General features: G+C 46.1%; 1 protein-coding gene and 1 pseudogene across 2 annotated transcripts; both read right to left on the bottom strand.

The window, feature by feature from the left end:
* Positions 1-960: 960 nt before the first annotated feature.
* On the bottom strand, positions 961-17,331 carry Clec4f (C-type lectin domain family 4 member F). Of its 2 annotated transcripts, XM_078029043.1 has the most exons (8): positions 13,038-17,331; positions 12,070-12,177; positions 11,652-11,759; positions 7,677-8,480; positions 3,220-3,371; positions 2,970-3,107; positions 2,225-2,343; positions 961-1,764 (listed from the first exon to the last, which is right to left on the bottom strand). In XM_078029043.1, the coding sequence occupies exons 1-8, from the start codon at positions 13,096-13,098 to the stop codon at positions 1,611-1,613; spliced, it is 1,644 nt and encodes a 547-aa protein (XP_077885169.1). In that variant the 5' UTR covers positions 13,099-17,331; the 3' UTR covers positions 961-1,610. The 2 variants fall into 2 exon arrangements, with proteins under 2 accessions (XP_077885169.1, XP_005322184.2); XM_005322127.4 differs by lacking the exon at positions 2,970-3,107.
* Positions 17,332-17,982: 651 nt separating this feature from the next.
* On the bottom strand, positions 17,983-19,727 carry LOC101967166 (14-3-3 protein theta pseudogene; annotated as a pseudogene).
* Positions 19,728-20,493: the final 766 nt, after the last annotated feature.

Genomic DNA, 20,493 nt, shown 5'->3' with positions numbered 1-20,493 from the left:
TGTCCATGGATAGGCAGAATTAATATTGTTAAAATAGTCATACCACCAAAAGCATTATGTGGATGAAATGCAATCCCCATCAAAATATCAATGACATTCTTCGCTGAATTATAAAAAGCAGTCCTAAAATTCATTTGGAAGAATGAAAGACCCAAAATAGTCAAGCAATTCCAAGCCAAAAAGCAATGCTGAAAGTATCCCAATACCTGACTTCAAATTATACTACAGAGTTATAATAACAAAAACTGCATAATACTTGCATAAAAACAGACCCATAGACCAATGGCACAGAATAGAAGACACAAACTCCCACAGATCCAGTCTGATCCTTGATAAGCGTGCCACAAACACATAGCCAAGGATATCACAAAAGATATAACAGACTTCCACTTGTGATCATAATGGAATAACTGGACAAGCGATCCCTAAACCACTAGAAAACTGGACAACATACATGAAACCATCATTTTCTGACACTGGCCAATAGGCAAAGCAAATTGATTCGAATTCCTGAGATAGGGAAGGGGACAGGTGAGCTCACAGCCTCCCTGGGTTCCCTCCCAGAGGTTCTTTCCACAGGGCAGGGAGGAGGATACCAAACAGGATATGACAATCTGTTATGCTGAGGAGAGAAACTCAGGAGCTTGGCAGAGAGGGGAGTGCTAGAATTTGGGGACATAGTAGGAAGAAGAAGGGGCTATGCAGAGAGAGGGCTCCAGAAATCTGCATAGGAGTCCCTGTGTGCATAGGGTGGAGATCGGCAAGGCCCAACAGAGACCTACCGTAGAAATTCTCATTCTAAACTGAGCTGGCAGAAAGCTGAATCCCTGGAAGGATGAACAGAGGCCACAGGAAGAGGCTGAAGCCAGCAATACAGTTCTGGGGGTTAAGTCTGGAGACAGAGGAAGCCAGCCCGCAGGAGAGAAAGAGAAAAAAAGAAAGAAAAATTACAGACCAATATCAATGATGAACTGATATGCAAAAATCTTTAATAAAATATTAGCAAATAAGATTCAACAACATACATAAGAAAATTATACATCATGACCACGCTGGTTTTATCCCAGGTCTTTGGAGTGCTGGGAAAACATCCAGTTCCAATCCCGTCTGTACCCAAAGGAAACCAAAGGAACAACTGGAAGGCTGGAACTTCCTGGGACTTTGGACTCTTTGTGAAGTCTCTGTAGGTTGTATCCAACATCTGCTGTTTTCGACAAAGTAGCTAAAAGTTACAAGCTGTAAAACCCTTAAATGAAGGTATGCTTATTTGGGACAGAAGGAACATAGAGGAAAGGAGGGTCAATCTAGGGAGAAAGTGCGGTGGCTGTCACAGGGACAAGCAATCACAGAACTTCCATTCATTCAGGGAGTCTTTATTGGCAGCCTAGGCTGGAGACTGAGGGAATACAAAGGCACATCAAGGCTCTCCCTTTGAGGAGCCCTTGATCCTGCTGGATCTCATGACGTAATCATGCTAGAAAGGGTTAAGTGAAAGGACATGGCAGGAAACACAAAGGCCAAAGGAAGACCTAGGGAACAGACTGAATTCAGAGGCCCGTCAGGTGTCACAGAAGAGGGTCCACCACAGCAGCTGGGACGCTCCCTCAGCTCTAGCCTGCCACCTGCTGGCCCATGGGCTTCTTGCAGACCCAGTGATAGGGGCTATTGCAGTTCATGTCATTCCACAAGCTGCGAAGATGGACGCAGTCTTCAGTCTGCCCATTCTGGTGCCTCCAGTTGTCTGGCTGATTTTTGTCCCAAAACCTGGAAACAATAGGGCTTTATTGCGTCAGACAAAGCAAGTGTCCCTTCCTCCTGAAGTAGCATGAGGAACTGATGCCAGCCACTCACCCCCTAAAAGTCCTAGGATGAAGACAGGACTGGGGCCAGAGGTACCCTGAAGGTGGCTCCGCTGAGGTTCCCCCCTTAGTTACTGAAGATTCAGTCAGGGAAGGACAGCCTGTGATTTTGCCAGCCCTCACCCCAGAATGCATACTTAGATGCCTTCTGATAGGGGAAAGAGTCTCTTGGGACCAGGCCTGAGTAGGGCATAGGATAGGAAGCAAACAAAAAAAAAAAAAAAGAAAAAGAAAAACCAAGAGGAACACTCACAGGCTACCTGCCAGCCCCAGGACCTAACCTGTCCTGATACCGCTCTGTGGGCATCCCACACCCATACCACATACACATCACATACCACACACCACACAGCAGCTGTACTCACGCCTTGCTCTGGGCATTATTGAACTGTGTCCCATCTGCCCAGCGCCAGGTGCCCTCCGTGCCCATGTCAGTGAGGCCAATCCAGTGGTAGGAGTTACTTGTGAACTGTACCAGGAATGCCTGTGGAGAAGAGGCAGGGTTGTGTTTGACCCTGCCCATGAGGAGCTGGTTCTCCAGGCTGTCCCTTCCCTGGTCCCAGGGCTTGTAGCCCACCTGGAGGAGCCCTCCCTGCACCTTCTGTGGCTTGCAGAGAACTTAGGACTTGTTCAGGACTTCCCTCAGGGAAGTCTAGCATCTTCCATATTGACTGTCTTTATTAGGTCCTTGACCTTGAGGGGTATGGCTTTATGTGGACACAAATGTTCTGTCCATATTAAGGAGATGTGTTTTACAAAGTAGCATGTCCCTCAACAGTCCTATAACAACAGTCTCAAGAGAGCCACAGGAGTGGAGAGTTCTATATCCTAACTGGACCAAACCTGTTGTAGTCCTTTGTTAATGTCCAAACAAATTCTGAAAAGGACCCTCAGCATACGGGCTTCCTGGGACCATATTAGCATTTGGTGGTCCTAGACTTATAGGTGGTGTCTGGTCTCCTCAGGGAGCTTTGGATCTCCTACTCATGAGCCCTCCACCACCACTGAGTTAGCTGACATTAATATCAGGACTGATGACTGGAAAGGAAGCCTAACAGGAAACAGAGGGCATGGGGGAGGGATGTATTCCCACTAGTTAAGAGCAGTCACCTGATGCCACCTCCCTTTGTCCGTCCTCCCTGATGACATCTGCTGGCCCTGGGTGTCCAGAATATGGACTTTTGCTGTCAGTCCTTCTACCTCCAGGTCAAGGTACTCATCCCAACTCAATAAATATTTGCTCTCTACCTGACGAGGAGACACAGAGATCCCCAATATAGTGCTGATAGGGAAGAGGCCAAAGCACCCTAGACCCTTCCACACACCAACTCCATTAGCCACCCCCACCTGCAGCTCTGACCTGCTCTTCCTGAGAGGTCACTGATGCCAGGTGGGCTCCCTTGGACACACAGGACCGCTCAGCCTCATGCCAAGATTTCTTGACGTAAGAAAAGTAATACAAGTTTTCCTCATAGGCCTTCCAGCCTTGCAGGATCAGCTGGAGTAGATGATCTAGATCAAAGGTTGGGGAAGAGAGAGAACCATGAGCAAATGGTGGATGTCCCAATGCTGGCCTTCTGAACTCTCCTGGGGCCAACCACTGAGTTTCAAATGCCCAGAAAATTTCTGATGCTCAGTGCTCCTAGATCAAGGCCTGGGCGGCTGCACCACCAATCCACTACTCACTCCTCCTGGAAGCAAAGGGCACCCCGCCCCGAAGCCCAGGTGTCTCAGCCCCTCCTGGGAGGCTCAGCTCTACTCAGTCAACACTGTCTTCCCAGACCCCTGCTTTTGGGCTATACTGCCTCTGTCTCAATTCACTGCTACCACCCGACAGTCCTCTCCACTTCCTGGAAGATATTACAGTCATCTCAGAGCCTCCTTCATTTCCACTATTTAAGAGCAGCCTCCTGGTGCCACCTCCCTTTTGCTTTTCCTCCCTGCTGACATCTGCTGGCCCTTCATCTCCATCCTTCAGTTGCCCACACCCATGGCCATCCTGGGAACTTATCGTCACCTAGTCTGCAGGACATCATAATCCCAACCTCTGAGAGCTGCTCCTGTGAGCTCAGCTCTTTCATCTCTCCCTGCCATGACACCCTGATCTCTGACATTATCTACACCACAGTCCACTCGTGTGAATGGAGCTGCACAGGCTCATTTACTCTCTATTCTTGTGTTCAACATTCATTATTCAACATTCCTAAACTTCTCTGAGCCAGGGGCTGTTATACAAAGATCAGTAAGACATGATTGACGATGCCCTTGAGGAACTTAGACTCTGGTAAATGAAAAGAGAGAAGGTGTTGATTAAAACCCATGTGCATGTTAGAACAGAGGATATGGTTCATTTCACCTGGGAGGGAGGTATGGCTCCAGAGGGGCATCCTCAGTGAGATGTCACTCAATATAAGTCTTGAGAGATTGAAGGGGAGTTTTTCAGAAGTTCAGTGTCCAGGAGAACATTTCAGACATAGGAAAGAGTAGGCATCAAAGCTTTATGCATTCAATGACATAGTATGTCTGGCCTGTCGAAGCTACCAAATAAACTGAGCAGATGACCTGTGGTCAATGTATAAAGGATGGGAGTTAAACTTGGACAGATTCACCAGCACTCAACTTAACATATCATGTAAAGCATTTGGATGTTTTCCCTATGAGCAATGGAAATCAGAGAAAGGTATAAAGAAGGATCCTAACATGCTCAGATTTGTACTACAAAAAGTTCCAACCTGGGGCTAGGGTTGTGGCTCAATGGGTAGAGTACTTGCCTCAAATGTGAGAAGCACTGGGTTTGATCAGCACCACATAAAAATAAATTAATTAAATAAAGGTATCATGTCCATCTACAACATATATATATTCCAATCTGGTGGAGAAAATAGGAAGAAGACACTTTGAACCAAGAAGAAACATCATTTATAATGTAAGGGCAAAGATCTCAAAAAGATGGTGAGTGTGTGCAATAGGAGTTCTCTTCAAAATATAGTCCCACACTGGCAACATCAGCAATGTCTGGGAACAGAGTTGAAATGCACATTCTCAGGCCCACCCCAGCCAGCCCTGCTCAATCTGAAATTGTGTTTTAACAATCTACAAGTAGGCAAGTCCTCCAGGGGATTCTCATGTTCTTCAAGGTATGAGAACTCAGCCTGAACCAAAGGTTGGCAAACTGCAGCCCACCAACCAGTCTCTTTACAGAAAGTTTGATTGGCACACAGCCACGCCCATTAGTTTATATATTATCTTCCACTGCTTTATCCCTCAGCAACAGAATGGACAACCCAGAAGACTAAAATGTCTACTATTAAGGGAAAAAAGTGGCCCTTTAAAAAAAAATTCTAATTAATGCTTCTCAGTCTGACTGCTATTAGAACCATGTAGGAAGCTTTTTGTAAAGTCGTGGTCCTCAGACTGCATCCAGGAACCTCCCCCCCCCCCCCCCACACACACACAAAATCAGTTCCAGAGCTTAGTTTTTAAGCTCCTTGAGTGATTCTCCACAGTGTGTCCCCAAAGTGGAGAAGATGGATCTCTGCTACACCAGTCAAAGACCATGGGGGAGTGAGGAGGAGAGCAAGACCTAGAAGAATCATGAAGAAGGGAAGGCTACCCGCCCCCACACCAGACCCAGACAGAGCAGAGCAGGCCCTGGGGACTGCCTGCCACGCCTCCCTTGTCAGCCCAGCTCTTCAGCAGCTGCTTTAACCAGACCTTCTCTCCCAGCTCCTCCAGACCCCTCCCCCTTAGCAAACTCCTCCCACTCTAGCCAGAAAGAGGCAGGACTAAGTGCCAACCCCTCTGTTTCCTGTTCCCACATCTGCAGACCAAGATGAGCCACGCCTTCCACACACCCAGCCTCAGAGGGGCAGGTTTTTCCCCAGCCTGTGCATTTCATTTCCCTCTCTATCCCTGGCCTCCTCTTCTTTGTTGCTTCCTTTCTCTCACCTGCCCATCAAGACTATCCAAATCTAGAAAAGAAAATAAATAAATAACTCTCAAGGAAGTCTGCCCGTGGGTTCGCATGGAAAATACAGAAATGCTCATGAAAACACAGCCGTTATTTTCTCATCTCTCTTTTTTCAATATTTGCCACCACCTCTATATTGCATATGTTGCTCTTCTTTAGAAACACCTCTTTGTCTTCTTGCCACCTGAAGGTTGGCTTCCTGTTTCCACCCTCAGCCCTCTTCTCATGGTGACGTCTGTCTCATGCAAACTCCCTCACCCTGACTGTTGCAACCAGAGCCAACATACCCAGGGCTCCCAATGACTATGACTATATCCCTAGGACTGTATCCCAGGTTTCTGTCTTGGATTTCAGACAAGCTCTGGGTAACATCCTTGATCCCCCATAGCATCCCAGACCAGCATGAAAAATCTCCCTGCTCCTCTTCCTTTTTTATTCTCCATCTCCAGGAGCCTCCTCCTAGAGATGCAACTCTTCTGTAATTCTTCATTCCCCAAAAGAGAGGAAACACAAGCTCAGAGGCCTTCCCTGTCCAGGCTGTGTTTCCCAGGCTACTTCCCTCCCTCATGGTTCAGTGTTTTCTTTTCTTCTTTGCTTTCCCTGATACTGGAGATGGATTGAACTCAGGACCTTGTGCATGCCAGGCAAGTGCTCTATCACTGAGCTACATCCTCAGATCTTTTCATTTTACTTTGAGGCAAGGTCTTGCTAAGTTTCCCAGGCTGGGCTTGAACCTGCAATCCTCCTGCCTCTGTGTCCTGGGTACTTAGGACTACAGGTGTGCCATCACACCTAGCTAGTGCTGTGTTTTTTTGGACTGTATTCACCAGTCCATTAGTGAGTCATGACAAGCTTTTTTATAAAGAATAGATTATAAAATATCCAAGGGCGCTGATGCAATAAAACATTTTCTTTTTGAAGTGCATGGGTATGCCTATTTATGCTGTTACAATGTAAAATGAATTTCATGCCGTGCTTACAGTCAAAGCAGCGTGAAAGTCACCGCTCTGGTCCATGCTTGCTATCTTTTTAACCTGCACCTCATAAAGTTTCCCTCTTTCCCACAGGTTAGTCAAAGTAACTGAAGTTTCCAGAATATCAATTTCACAGCTCTATGGCTGTGTGTTGCTTTCTTACCTGATTTTCTTGGCAAATACTATTAGTCTTTCAGGACTCAGTTCAAAGGCCATCATCTCAACACAGGATCCTCTGATCCTTTCCCACAAAAGATGTCTCCCCACACATACCCCTCAGAAGGTTCCTTCTTGCTTCTTTCTTCTCCTCCTTCACCCCAGTTCCCAGGACCAACTTCTCACTTCTCACCTCTGACACATGTCTGTGTATCTTTCATGCAACATGGCCATCCTTGTCCAAAAGCTTGTCAAAGATACATAGCAGGTCTTATTCATCTTTATACCTGACACTTCATAGGGCCTCAATAAAACATCAGATGAGCCAGATAGGGTATTGCACACCTGTAATCCCAGCAGCTTGGGAGGCTGAGGCAGGAGCATCACAAGTTCAGAGCTACCCTTAGCAACTTAGCAAAGCCCTAAACAACTTAGCAAGACTCTGTCTCAAAAATTAGAAATTGAAAAGAGCTGGGGATGTGGCTCAGTGGTAAAGCGCCCCTGAGTTTAATCCCTGGTACCCAAAAGAAGGGAAAAAAAAATGTCAGATGAGTGCACAAATATTGCCATATGTTAACTCATTGGATCCTCGCTGTAAACCACATATTACCATCCCCACTTTAAAGAAGAGGAAAGCAAAACTTGGAGGAGGTGAGCAACCCACCATTCCCCCCCAAGACACTGTCCTGCCCCACCAGACTCCTCCCTCTCACTTACTTTGGGTGCTCTGTAGCTGCTCCTGGGAAGCAGTGGTTGCAGAGAGGTTCCCCAGGCGACTCTGCTCCTCCTGGATTTTTGCAGTTAGATTCTTGGTGTTCTCCAAATCCTCTTTTAACCTCTGCATCTCAGCATTGGCCTTCTGCAAATTGCTCTCTAACATCTGAGTCTGGGAACTTAAGGCTGCAGCACCTCTCATTCCTTCTTTTAGGGTCCGGATCTCTCTGCTGGCATTTTTCAACTGACCATTTAACACCTGAATCTGGAAATTTAAAGTACTGGCATTTTCCAGCTCTGCTTTTAGCTCTTGGATCTGAGCATCCGTCTGTTCCAGATGGCCACTTGCTATTTGGATCTGGGCAGTGGCAGTTTCCAACTCTCTTTTTAACATGGAACTGTCATCATTTGCCCTTTCCAAATGACCTCTCAGCACCTGTAGCTCAGCACTGGTGTTGTCTAAACTGCCCTGCAGAAAGATCTGGGCCTGGGTGTTTAGAGCATTTGCATCTTGTAGACTTCCCTTCAGCCTCTCAATCTCGCTATTGGCCCTCTCCATGGAGCTGTTTAATGTCTGGGTCTGCGAGCTCAAGGTATTGGCGGCCTTAAGAGCACCTTTTACCATCTGGATGTCAGCCCTGGCATCTCCCAGATGACTGCCAAGTGTCTGGATCTGAGAACTGACATTGTCCACTCTGTACTTCAACATCTGGATCTCCTCATGCCAAGTGTAGGAGTTTTCCATATGCCCTCTGAACATCTGGATCACCTCTTGCATTCCTGCTATGCTGTCAAAATAATGATGATCTGGGGGAGGAAGAATCAGAGAAGGCAGCCAGAGGCCCATTATGTAGGGAAGATCAAATACGCCCATCCCTGAATGCTTTTAAAAGATCCAAGGGCAATGTCCATGACACAGCCCTGCATCCCTCTCAGGCAGCCTGCTGGACACTGCAGCCACCCAGACCCTGGGGATGGGCCACCTGAGAATGTGGACCAAAAATATAAATAAATGAAGACCAAAGCATCATGGAAATTCCTCAGAAAATTTGGAATTGAACCACCATTTGAGCCAACTAACTCACTCCTTGATTTATACCCAAAGGTCTTAAAATCAGCATACTATGGTGATGCAGTCATATCAATGTTTATAGCAGCTGAATTCACAATAGAACCAACCTAGGTGCCCTTCAACAGATTGATGATTAAAGAAATTGTGGTACATATACACAGTGGAGTATTACTCAGCCTTAAAGAAGAATGAAATTATAGCATTTGCTGGTAAATGGATGGAGCTGGAGAATATCATGCTAAGTGAAATAAGCCAATCCCAAAGAACAAAAGGCTGAATGTTTTCTCTAAGATGCAGATGCTAACTCACAATGGGGGGGGTGCGCTAGGGAAGAATATAGGTACTTTGGATTAGACAGAGGGGAGTGAAGGGAGGGGAGGAAGTATGGTAGTAGAAATGATGGTACAATAAATTGAACATTATTATCCTATGTGCATATATGACTACATGACTGGTTTGATTCTACATCATGTAAATCCAGAAGAATGAGAATTTATTCTTCGTCTATGTATGATGTGTCAAAATGTATTCTACCATCATGTATAACTAATTAGAACAAATTTTTTTTTGAAAAAATGAATACTAACCTAGCTATCACACATGAACAAGGGGTTGGGGGATTGAAATACCTGCCTACAAGTAGATCTCCCAGAGTCAGGCAGTAAAGTTTGAATTATTTTTGCCATAATAATTGCTTAACTTGAAAGTAACTAATTATATCCTTTAAAGCTGTTGAAGTTTAATTCTACTGAAATTTCACCATAGATGGGTCATTATAAAAAAAAAATAGGTATGAGGAAAGCCCAAGTTTGGTCCTATGGTATATCTGTACACTAAGCATGAAGCCCCTTGATTTGCCCTTGTTACTTCCTAAACACTCTGTAGACCACAAATACACATTTTATGATCACAAATTTGGGCGGTGGGCGGGGGGATAAGTATCTCAGGAGGAAGCACACTGTTCACAAGGCCAGAATGGAGGAGTGCCACGCCCTTTGATAATAATGGATCTACGTTGAAATGTCCTTTCAACGGCTGGAACTTCAATATTACATAGGGAAAGGGGCCTATAGAAAAGTCTGAGGATGTGGGAGACCTGAGTAAAGGCCTTTGTCAAGTCTGGTGTGATGGCGCACACTTCTAATCTCAGCCACTCTGAAGACAGCGGCAGGAGAATCAAAAGCTCAAGGCCAGCCAGGGCAATTTAGTGGAATCCCTGACTCAAAGTAAAATAAGAAGAGTTGGGGGATGTAGCTTAGTGGTAGGGTAATTGCCTAACATAGGGAAGGAAGGAAGGAAGGAAGGAAGGAAGGAAGGAAGGAAGGAAGGAAGGAAGGAAGGCAGGCAGGAAGGAAGGAGGGAAGGGAGGGAGGGAGGGAGGAAGGCCTTTGTTGTCGGGGTAATTCCTGGAGACTCGGCAGCCTCTTTAATCTGGGGGGTCTTCCTACCAGCCCCACTAGCCCCTGCCTTGAGCCTGCTTGCATTCTTGGCTCACCTCATCAACTAGGACGTAATCTCAGACATTTCTGGTTGCCTCCTGATTCTAGCCTCCCACAAAAATAGAGGGAAGGAAAAAATAGGGGGAGGAACCCAAGAAGGCAGGGACAGTTTCTGGAATATTCGTGTACTATCCTCATGCTCTGCCTAGGTGGGTGTGTGAGGCCTCAGCAGATGGCCTTTGAAAGCCAGTCAAATATTCTGTCTTGTAAAGATAGACAGATCAGGGCTGGGGATATAGCTCAGTTGGTAGACTGCTTGCCTCACATGAACAAAGCCCTGGGTTCAATCCCCAGCACCACAAAACAAACCAACAAACAAAGATAGATCAGTGCAACAGAATGGAGACTTCAAAAGTACAACCACACAGATGTGGACAGATGATTGTCAGCAAAGACGAAAAGGTAATTCTTAGAGGATAATGTTTTTCAAAAAATAGTGCTGAGGCAAGTGGGTAGCCATACGCAAAAACGAAACAAAACAAAACAAAAAGATTTCAATTCATTCCTTAAACACTTATACAGAATTTCATAAATGTAAAAACAAAAGCTATAAAATTTCCAGGAGAAAACAGAGAACATCTTTGTGGCCTTGAGTTATGCAAAGATTGTTCAGATACAACACCAAAAGCATGGGCTGGGGCTGGGGCTCTGTGGTAGCGCACTTGCCTAGCATGTGTGAGGCACTGAGTTCGATTCTCAGCACCACATATAAATAAATAAAATAAAGGTCCATTGACACCTAAAAATTAAAAAAATTAAAAAATACCAAAAGCATGATCCATGACAGGAAAGAGGGAGGGAGAGAGAGAAAGAGAGGGAGAGAAGCTGAGGGTATGGCTCAGTGGTAAACATATGCTTAGCATGCACAAGGCCCTGCACCAAAAAACCCCAGCACCAAAAAATAAATAAATAAATAATTTAGGCTATCAGAATTACAATCTTGGGCTGAGGATATAGCTCAACTGGTAGAGTGCTTGCCTCACATGCACATGGCCCTGTGTTCAATCCCCAGCACCACATACACGCACAAAAAAATACAATCTTGTTCAGAGAATAAAAAAGCAAGTCATGGATGCAGAGAAAATATTTGCAAATTACCTGACCAGTAAAGAATTAAAAATGAGTGTATACATCATGTCCCCTTTTATATAAAATGCTAGAAAAAGCAAACTAATCTTCAGTTACAGGAATCAGATCAGTGGTTGCCTGGGATAGGTGTGAGAGGGAGATCACAAAGGGCCAACAGTTACACTCTGGGGCTGAGTGATGAATTTGAAAAATTTTAGAATCTTTCTAAGGAAGGTGGAACCTATTCAGAGAATAGGTTCAGAGGAGAAGCTGGTCCCAGGGTCTAGCTTCCAAGTGTCCCAGTTCCCTCCCAGCCCCTACCCCACCATGGCTACTCACTGTTGGGCTCCACAGATGACTGGACAGTAGTGTTGTCTCCTGGAAACATGGCTTGAAACTCTTGGAAGGAAGGATGATCCCCCGGTGCAGGGCTTCGGGACTGGAGAGCTGAGACACCCCATTACTGGATCAGTGCTATCCCCAGCACTGACCCTGGAGAATAGGCTGACCTACACCAATTAGAATTCCAGAAAGATGGAGATGGCACCAAGGACACTCTCAGAATTTCCTTCATAGGCCTCAGTTCTGGGAGGCTCCCAGTGGTCTCTACTGCCAGGAAAGCTGTGGTCTGGGCCGGGTTGGTAGTGAAATGGCCCTTCTGGGAGCAGAAGGGCTCAGAGAATGTACATCTGGGTCCCCCGGAACCTTCACACAAGAAGGAAAGAGTCAGTGGGTTTCGGGTCACCTGAAAACTTACCCACAACAAAGAGAGCCACAAGAGAGGAGACCAGGATCACAGCCAGAGTGGCCACAACCAGCCTTGACATCCTGGGGACTGCCGGAGCCACTGTCTCAGAATCCACCTCTGCAAAGGAGAAGCCAGGGTGGTCCAGGATGAGAGGGTGCCATGCCGGCAGGGACAGAGGCAGTCTCTCTGACCCAAGCTCCGGGTCTATCTATTGGGGGTGGAAACCCCATCATGCTTATCATCCAGGTGGCTGCCAAAGGAAAGGGAAGCACTTGGGACGTTTGCCAGAGCTCATCATGGGGTATGGGAGCAACACCAGGAAAGGCATGCTGCTGAGACCCCGGCGCTCAGAATCCCAAGGAGGCTGCAGTGGCACCAGGGAACCTGGCACAGAGGGGAGAGCAAGGAAAGTGTGGTTTGAGTGAAAGAAGAAAGGAGAAAAGGGAGGTAGAGGGGGGAAAGAGGGAAGGACAGAGCCAGAGCCCTTGGAGTCCCCGGGCCAGTCTTGCTCATGAATCCTGACCAGAGCAAGAGTCAGAGCCCTATGGGGCCCCACTGCTGCCTCCCCACACACTGACATGTGACAGTCCTGGAACCTCTGCTACTGGGGTTAGAATGCCACCATGGGTATGAGACTGTGATTAGAGACAAAATGTGCCCAAGGAAACACACTGACAGTGGCTAGAAAACAGCCCAGAGCCCCCAGAGGCTTACAGGTCCACCCATGTACAGAACTGGGGTTCAAAACCAGGTCCAACTAAATTCAAAGTGCAACCCCTATTCCTTGCCATCCTCAACAAAAGAGGTCTGGGGAGACTTCATGCAGAGATGGAGAGGTGCCCTATCCTCTACGTGACCCACATTCTGCCCTTACCTGCTTATTGTGTAGGCCAAGATAGCAATGATCTGTGCTCTGACTTGCTAAGGAAGAGCTCAGAGGGCTGGGAGACAGGCGGGCTAATCCCAAAGTTTCTCACCTCGGGGATGCAGGGAGACACGCTGGTTATCTGTGCAGAAGTGGACCGTGTCACTTTCCATCTCTGCGTCCTTCAGCCCTGCTGCTCCCGCTAGGAGCAGGACCCAGGACAAAGACCAAGTAACAAGCAAGCCAGTAACAGTGGGAGCAAAACGGAAATACCCCAGACTTATATGCTCCTGGAAAGGTCATGATCACATTCAAAGCCCTCCCTACTGACTCTGCAGAAACCCAGTCCACCACAGCCCCTCCCATCAGGCTTCAAGGAGTCCATCAGCCCAGGCCCTGTCCTCTTCCTCTTCCCATTGGCACCTCCTCCTTTAGTGCCCCAAACTCCAGCCTCTGCCTCAAAGTCATAAATACACCTGTTCTCTTCTCTGGGGGCTGAAACTGGCTGCTTGGGAAGAGGGTAGAGGGGTCTCAGTTCTGCAGAGAAAGCATTCTTGCAACTGTGGCTAGTCCTTAGTCCCACCCCAGTCCCTCTAAAGTAAAAGGAGGTCAGGTGATGGAAGTCTGCAGGGTCCATGTGGCAGGGAGCTTCAGGTCAAGGGAAGGGATGGGGTGACTCACTGCCCACTTGGTACCTTACAACCTGATTACAGGAAAGAAGCTGAGATGATTTGAAAAACATATTTGGTCTTTGTCCTGGGTCCTGGCACAGAGCTCCTGAAACTCTATTTGCTGAGTGATAGGAGTGCCTATTGTCATACCTAATGACCACACCTGAGTTTATGTTAAGGACTGGCTCAGGTGCACTCGGGAATTTCAGGATGGTTGGTGCACTAAAGACCCACCATTAGCAGGGAGAACTTTCAGAAACTCATCCCCACTCCCCACTCTCAGACATCCTGGTAGAGGAGAGGAACTGGAGATGGGGTTTTACAAACTCTTGGACAAAACTCAAGGAGTGTCTCTGGGCTGGACATCCCATGTTCTGGGATGTCCCACCTGACTCCATGGAGACAGAGGCTGTCATGTTTGGGACCCCTCTGGACCTTGCCCTATGCCCTCTTCATCTGGCTGATGGTACCCTTTGCAATAAACTCTAATTGGAAATCGAATGCTTTCCTGAGTTCTGTGAGTTGGTCTAGTAAGCCATCAAAACTGAGGGAGTGTCATGAGAATCCCCAAATCTGTAGTCAGCCAGGCAGAAGTGTGGGGTCACCTGGGAGCCCCATTCATTGCTGGTATGGGAAGTAGAGACTGTCTTGGGGGATAGAGCCCTAAACCTGTGTGGTCTGTGCTAATTCAGGGAGTTAGTGTCGAAATCAAATCAAATTGGGCCCAGTGTGCTGCTTTTCCATGAGATGTATAACTTCTAGCAGTGTTTACTGCTTCAGGAGGCTCCTACCTCTTGGAGGGCCTAGAACTAGAAGAAAGGGAAGTGAAGTATCCCAGTGGATGTCACCATGGACCTATGCAAGCCTGATGTCCCTGTCCCTACTAAGGGATAGCCACTTCAACAGAACCAATACTCCCACTGGCTGGTCAAGACATCCCTCCAAGAGCCAGTTATGGGGATACTGGCAGATTCTTGTCCCTGGGTTCCCCTTTTCCCCATTGCCTCAGATAGTAGTATGAGTGCATGTCAGTCTCCCATCACCACCACTCTTGCAAGCTGTCAATTACAAATTTGCAAATTGCTTACTTCCCCATATTGTTGTTTTCCTGTTTTTATCCTCTCTCCCTACTTCCCTTTCCTGTGCCTTTTTCACAAATCCTGGGGACAGCCTCCCGTAGGCTCCTAGGCACTAACTAAAATGACTTCAGACTCTATTGGTGGAAAAGCCACATAGAAAGGGGCTAGAATTGCAGCACGGGTCGAGGAGGAGGCTGTGTGATGGAGGCCACTGTCAACCCAGTGGGCAGGTAGCCCAGGGATGGCTGATCTGCAGGGTAGAGAGGGAGTGGCTGCCCTCTCCCTGTTCATAATGCTATGTTTGGTGCTCGTGTGTCAGTAGGACCGTGCAGGGAGCAGTGTGGCTTGCAGAGGACACCTGTTGGCCTTCTGTTGGACCTCCTGCCTGTTGAACGCTGACCTGGGGAAATAGAAAGTCACCCCAGGACTGCTGTTTCTCAGCCAGTCAGCAGCCCTTCCAGGCCCCCAGCAGTGTTCCCCAAGCCCTTTCTCCACATGGGACAGGAGCTGCTGGAGGTAGCTTGCTGGGGATGGAGGTGAAAGAAACGGGCAGTCCTGGTTTCTATTTCCCCACACAAAATACTCGGGTTGGTCCCACTCAGGAACTCTTTCCCCCAAGGGCCCCTGAAGCTGAGAGGGCCTCAAAAGCAGAACTTTGGGGATCCCTTGCTCAGCAGAAGGGTGGAGTCTGGGCCAGGAGAGGGGACATAGTCCTCCAGATTATGACCAGCAGGACTCCTCCTCTTGCTCTGCCTTTCCTGTCCCCATACCCTCCTGCTGCCTCCCACTTCCACTCCAGGTTCCCAATTTTATATTTCCCATGAGAACACCATCTGCCAGCAGGGAACAAAACCCAGGAGGTTGCTATGTCCTTGCTGAGAGGGTCCTCTGCTCTCTAGCCAGAGAAAACCAAACCAAACGGGTAGAGAAAACTCGATTGCCAGAACCACTTCACAGCTGGACTCACTCATGCATTTGTTTTTCCTGCTCCTACTGAAGGTCACAGGGTCATGGTCTTGAAGATCCATTCATTTAGCAACTACAGCTATAGACCTGTAGCTCAGAGACATCCTGGGAGGTGTCTCACTTTGCATATCAACCCCTAACTCCACAGGGTTGGTGAGTTGTTCCAAGGCCAGATCCAGCAGTTAGTAATGGAAAAACCCAAGCAAGGTCTGCAAAGGCCTGCAAACCCAGGGCCGGGCAACTGAGGAATGACACAACTCTGTGCTCAGGCATTGTCCCTATGGTTTGCCTGGAGAACCACCCTCCTTCCATCCTCAGTCCATACCATCCCCAATCTGCAGCTCCAAGGACAAAGTCATGGCTTGACCCACCTAACATGTCTCCCTGACCTTCCTCATTACTTCTGGGATGGGAATATAACCTAATCCTAGGTTTCTATTGAAACAGTCGCAAAGGGAAGATCCTTCCTCTGGGCTTCTCTTGCAAAGGTGTGGGCTTGTGGGCTCAGAGCTACCAGGTCACCATCCCTGGAGAGTCTGCCTGCCACCAAAGTCACACCAGAGACTGCCGGACCAGAGAGTAGAGAGAATAACATGAGCACCTGTTTTCAGAGGCACAGAGCACCCTGTCTACCACACCCAAACCCAATAGCAACTCCTCCCATCCACAGGCCTTAAGCAGCCACCATCTCATCTGGCTTTAAATAGTCTCCTAACTCTTCTCCCTGCTTCTCTTCTTGCCCCTTCTCATATCCTGTCAACGTAATGCATATTGACCTTTTCAAAAACCAGTGGGTGCACACGTGTGCATCACCCAGCTCTCTCAGCTGAGCAATGAGAGCCTGATAGTGACAACCGTAATCAGCAGCAAGATGGTGGGCTCTGAGATCATCCCCCCCTAAAGGAAACCAGGCTCACTGGACAAATGGCAGATTCTAAGACCCAGGCAGGAAATATACAAGATGGGCCTGCTGGAAATTAAGGCAATGTTTTAAAAAGAAAACAATGATGAGACATTTGACCCAGCTATCCCTCTCCTCGGACTATCCCCAAAGGACTTAAAAACAGCATACTACAGGGACACAGCCACATCAATGTTTATAGCAGTACAATTCATAATAGCTAAACTCTGGAGCCAACCTAGACGCTCTTCAGTGGATGAATGGATTTTAAAAAATTGTGGCATATATACACAATGAAATTTTACTCAGCAATAAAAGAGAATAAAATCATGACATTTGCAGGTAAATGGATGGCATTAGAGAAGATAATGCTAAGTGAAATTAGCCAATCTCTAAAAAACAAATGCCTAATGTTTTCTCTGATATAAAGAGGCTGATCATAGTGGGATAGGGAGGGAAAGCAAGGGAGGAATAGATAAATTCTAGTTAGGGCAGAGGGGTGGGAGGGAAAAGGAGGGGACAGGGGATTAGCAAGGATGGTGGAATGTGATAGACACCATTATCCAAAGTATGAAGACATGCATTGATGTGAACATACTTTATATACAGAGGTATGAAAAATTGTTCTATATGTGTAATAAGAATTTTGATATATTCCACTGTCATGTATTTTAAAAATAACCCCCCCCAAAAAAAATGGTGAGAGAATATCAAAAGAACACAGGAACCAACTGAAAGAGCTCCCAGAGCCAAAGACAGGAAGAGAGCAAGAAAATAGAGTTGGATTATAACCCAAGATACAAATATACACAAATTCATTCTGATCTAAATTAATATTTGAATAAATCAATAAATCTCGGCAAATAAAATAAATAAATAAACAAATTTAAACATTTCAAATAATTTATGTAGCTATTTTACTATCTAGAAGGCAGACTATAACACTGTATTTTTATTTGTTTTGTTTTATAAAACGTAATCTTAATTTATCTTACTCTGCTATTATACAGAACATGACATTTTCATAGACATTTTTAGGACTACAGTCAATGACTAGCACCACAAAAAAATAGTCCAACTCGAAAAGAACAATCATTATACAAATTGAGCACCCTCTAACATATGCATAAATCTGCACGGAAAAGTACTGATGTGTTAGATTTGAACTTTGTGTTTATTTCCCCTTTCTAATGTATTAGGAAATGACATGCATTGAAGGAAAGAGGAAATATTGGCCAAATTGTATTGCCATATCATGTGTATATACAAATATGTAACAACGAATCCCATCATTGTGTACAACTAAAATGCACCAATAAAAAATATGAGGAACAAAACAAGAAATGACAGGCATTTTAATTTATCAGAAACAATGCTTCCATTCTGACAGCAACGGGCTACTTCTATTATATAACAAAGTCAATACCAGAACCACAGAGGCAGGAGATGTTAAGTGAATATTTATTGGGGAGGGAAGTTGCCTACTTAAACAGCAGCATATAAAGAGTGATTAGGGAAGCTCCCTATTGTCACAGGCAGACATAACCCACATAATGTGTAATATAGGAGGCATTTCAATTTGTGACCCCTAGCCCAGAATCACTAAGCACCTTCCCATTCTATCAACTACTTTTGGATTTCTACTAAAAAGGAAAACAGTAAGAACATGAAAAATTTGTTACTGAGAGGAAATCTCCAAAGGAGAACAAGGGAAGGAATGTAGAAATCAAGAAGTTACGTAGAACACTCTTTAAATTGCCATTAATCAAGCCGGGCTTAGTGGCACACACCTGTAATCCCAGCAGCTTGAGGAAGAACTGAAGCAGGAGGATCACAAGTTCAAAACCAGCCTTATTAATTTAGCAAGGCCCTAAACAACTCAGTGAAACCCTGTCTCAAAATAAAAAAAAAAAATTTAAAAGAGAGGCTGGGGATGTAGCTCAGTGGTTAAGAGCCCCTAGGTTTAATCTTTAGTACTTCCTCAAAAATTACAATTAATCACATTTTCAGGCTTGGGGCTATGGCTCAGCAGTAGCGCACTTGACTTGCATATGTGAGGCACTGGGTTCGATTTTCAGCATCACATATAAAGAAATAAAATTGAGGTCTATCAACAACTAGAAAAAAAAATTTTAAAAAGTCACATTTTCATATCTTCATAGTAATACAAAATGTAGTCACTTGCACAACTGGTTCAGATTATTTAAATACCAGGCACAGTTTTAGTCTTCTTTATAAGAGTTAGGAAGTTACTCATGTCTGTATAAAATCAATGTATTAATACTGTTCTAACTTCACCCCTTTAAGGCCAAGACAAACACAAACCAAAGAATGGAGAATTCCCCACACAGCAGTGTGAAAAGATGCTAAGCCATTGATTCCATGCACATGAATGGGTTTCTTTGCTATAGAGAAGGTCCAAGTGGAATAAGGAATGGAGATGTGTAAAAAGGTTTCTCCAAGGCAGAAGGCAGGATGATACCCTGTTTGCATTTAGATTCTGGCCCCTTCTGTGGCATCACATTCTTCTGCACTGTCTGATGTGCATGATGTTGTCTCTAAGCAACTGCATGATGGAGGTGACATTTGTCTGAGTCTTCATTCATTAAATCAAATTCTGCTGAGACCTCATTTTAGCCAATGTGCAGGCAAGCTCTGGGTTATTAAAGATGTCATGGTAAAATAGAAAAAAGCTAAAAGCCAGCCCCAGGTGAAATGGGTGTGTGGGCTGCATCTCTTTCTTGCTTACATGAAATGCATCTTGGTAAGCTCCTCAGGAATTATCAGTCTTTTGTGTTCCAGTAGCACCACCTGAGCAAGGTACCAGAAGTAACCTCCCTTCATTTTCAGGTCTAAGACCCTATTCTCTGTATTAAATATTTATTCAATAATTCTAGGTCCATGGTGCTGATGGATCTCCCCTCCTACTCCACTTTCTTGTGAGTCTTCAATCAGCTGCACCTTGTCGAAGGGTAGGCTTTCTGCTGAATGCTGGAGATAACCCTTCAGGGAAACCTGTGGCACCCACCCTTCTTATAGGCCACTAAGAGCAGGCTGTCCCCTCCATCAGACAGTTCAGGCCCTGCTCAGTCACAGCCTGCAGGCAGGTGGCCACCTGTTTTGCAGTGCTTGGCCTGCTCAGCCAACCTGGCCTTCTGGATCAGCTCTGTCATTTTCAGGACACCAGGCCAGGGTCAAGGGCAAGGTGAACAAGGGCCAACTAGGCCTGACCCAGATCCAGAGGAGTTCTCTTAGAGATCAGCAGCCAGGGCATGAGTCTCCACTTCTTTAAGTGCGGGCTGCATATAGAGACTTCCTTCAAAGATATGGCAAAGAGCCGAAAGAATAACTGCAGTGAATAAACCTGAAAAACACTTCAGTGTCAAGGTCAGCATCAACAGGCATGAACTATATTGATAGTGGGAGATGAAGTGAAAGCCAGCTGCCCTGCCCCTGCTCCACCTCACGCTACACTCCAGCCAGATGGGCTTCTCTCGCTGGTTCAAGCATCTAAGTTTCCCGCTGTTCTCTCCCAGATTTCTTGCTTGCAAACCTGTCCCACTCACTGTCTAGATCCTGCTCCTTTCCCAAGACTCAGTTTAAGCGTCTTCCTCAGGAAGTCTTCTGGAATCCTTTTGTTTTAAGCTCTCATAGAATAAGAAAAATTCCCTTTTGAGAATGTACTGATTTGATCATTATTTGGGTAAACTGTATTTTTCCCCCAAAATGGAGTCATTTATTCTATGACAAAGAAGAAGGAGGAAGAGAAGGAGGAAGAGGAAGAAGAAGAGGGAAAAAAAGAAAAGATAATAGGAAGTTTCCACAGGACAGATGGGGGAGACCTGGAGGTCTAGAGTGGGAATGGAGAGGCAGAAGGAAAAGAGAGTCTGAAATCTAAGAGGAAGGGTCTGCTGGGCTCCCAGGAGCACTGGACAGGTGGGGTCTGTACAG

The sequence above is a fragment of the Ictidomys tridecemlineatus genome, chromosome 12 (assembly GCF_052094955.1).
Source record: "Ictidomys tridecemlineatus isolate mIctTri1 chromosome 12, mIctTri1.hap1, whole genome shotgun sequence".
In the NCBI taxonomy this organism is placed as follows: domain Eukaryota; kingdom Metazoa; phylum Chordata; class Mammalia; order Rodentia; family Sciuridae; genus Ictidomys; species Ictidomys tridecemlineatus.
Note: the sequence above shows the minus strand (reverse complement) of the source record. Positions and strands in the feature narration are given on the sequence as shown.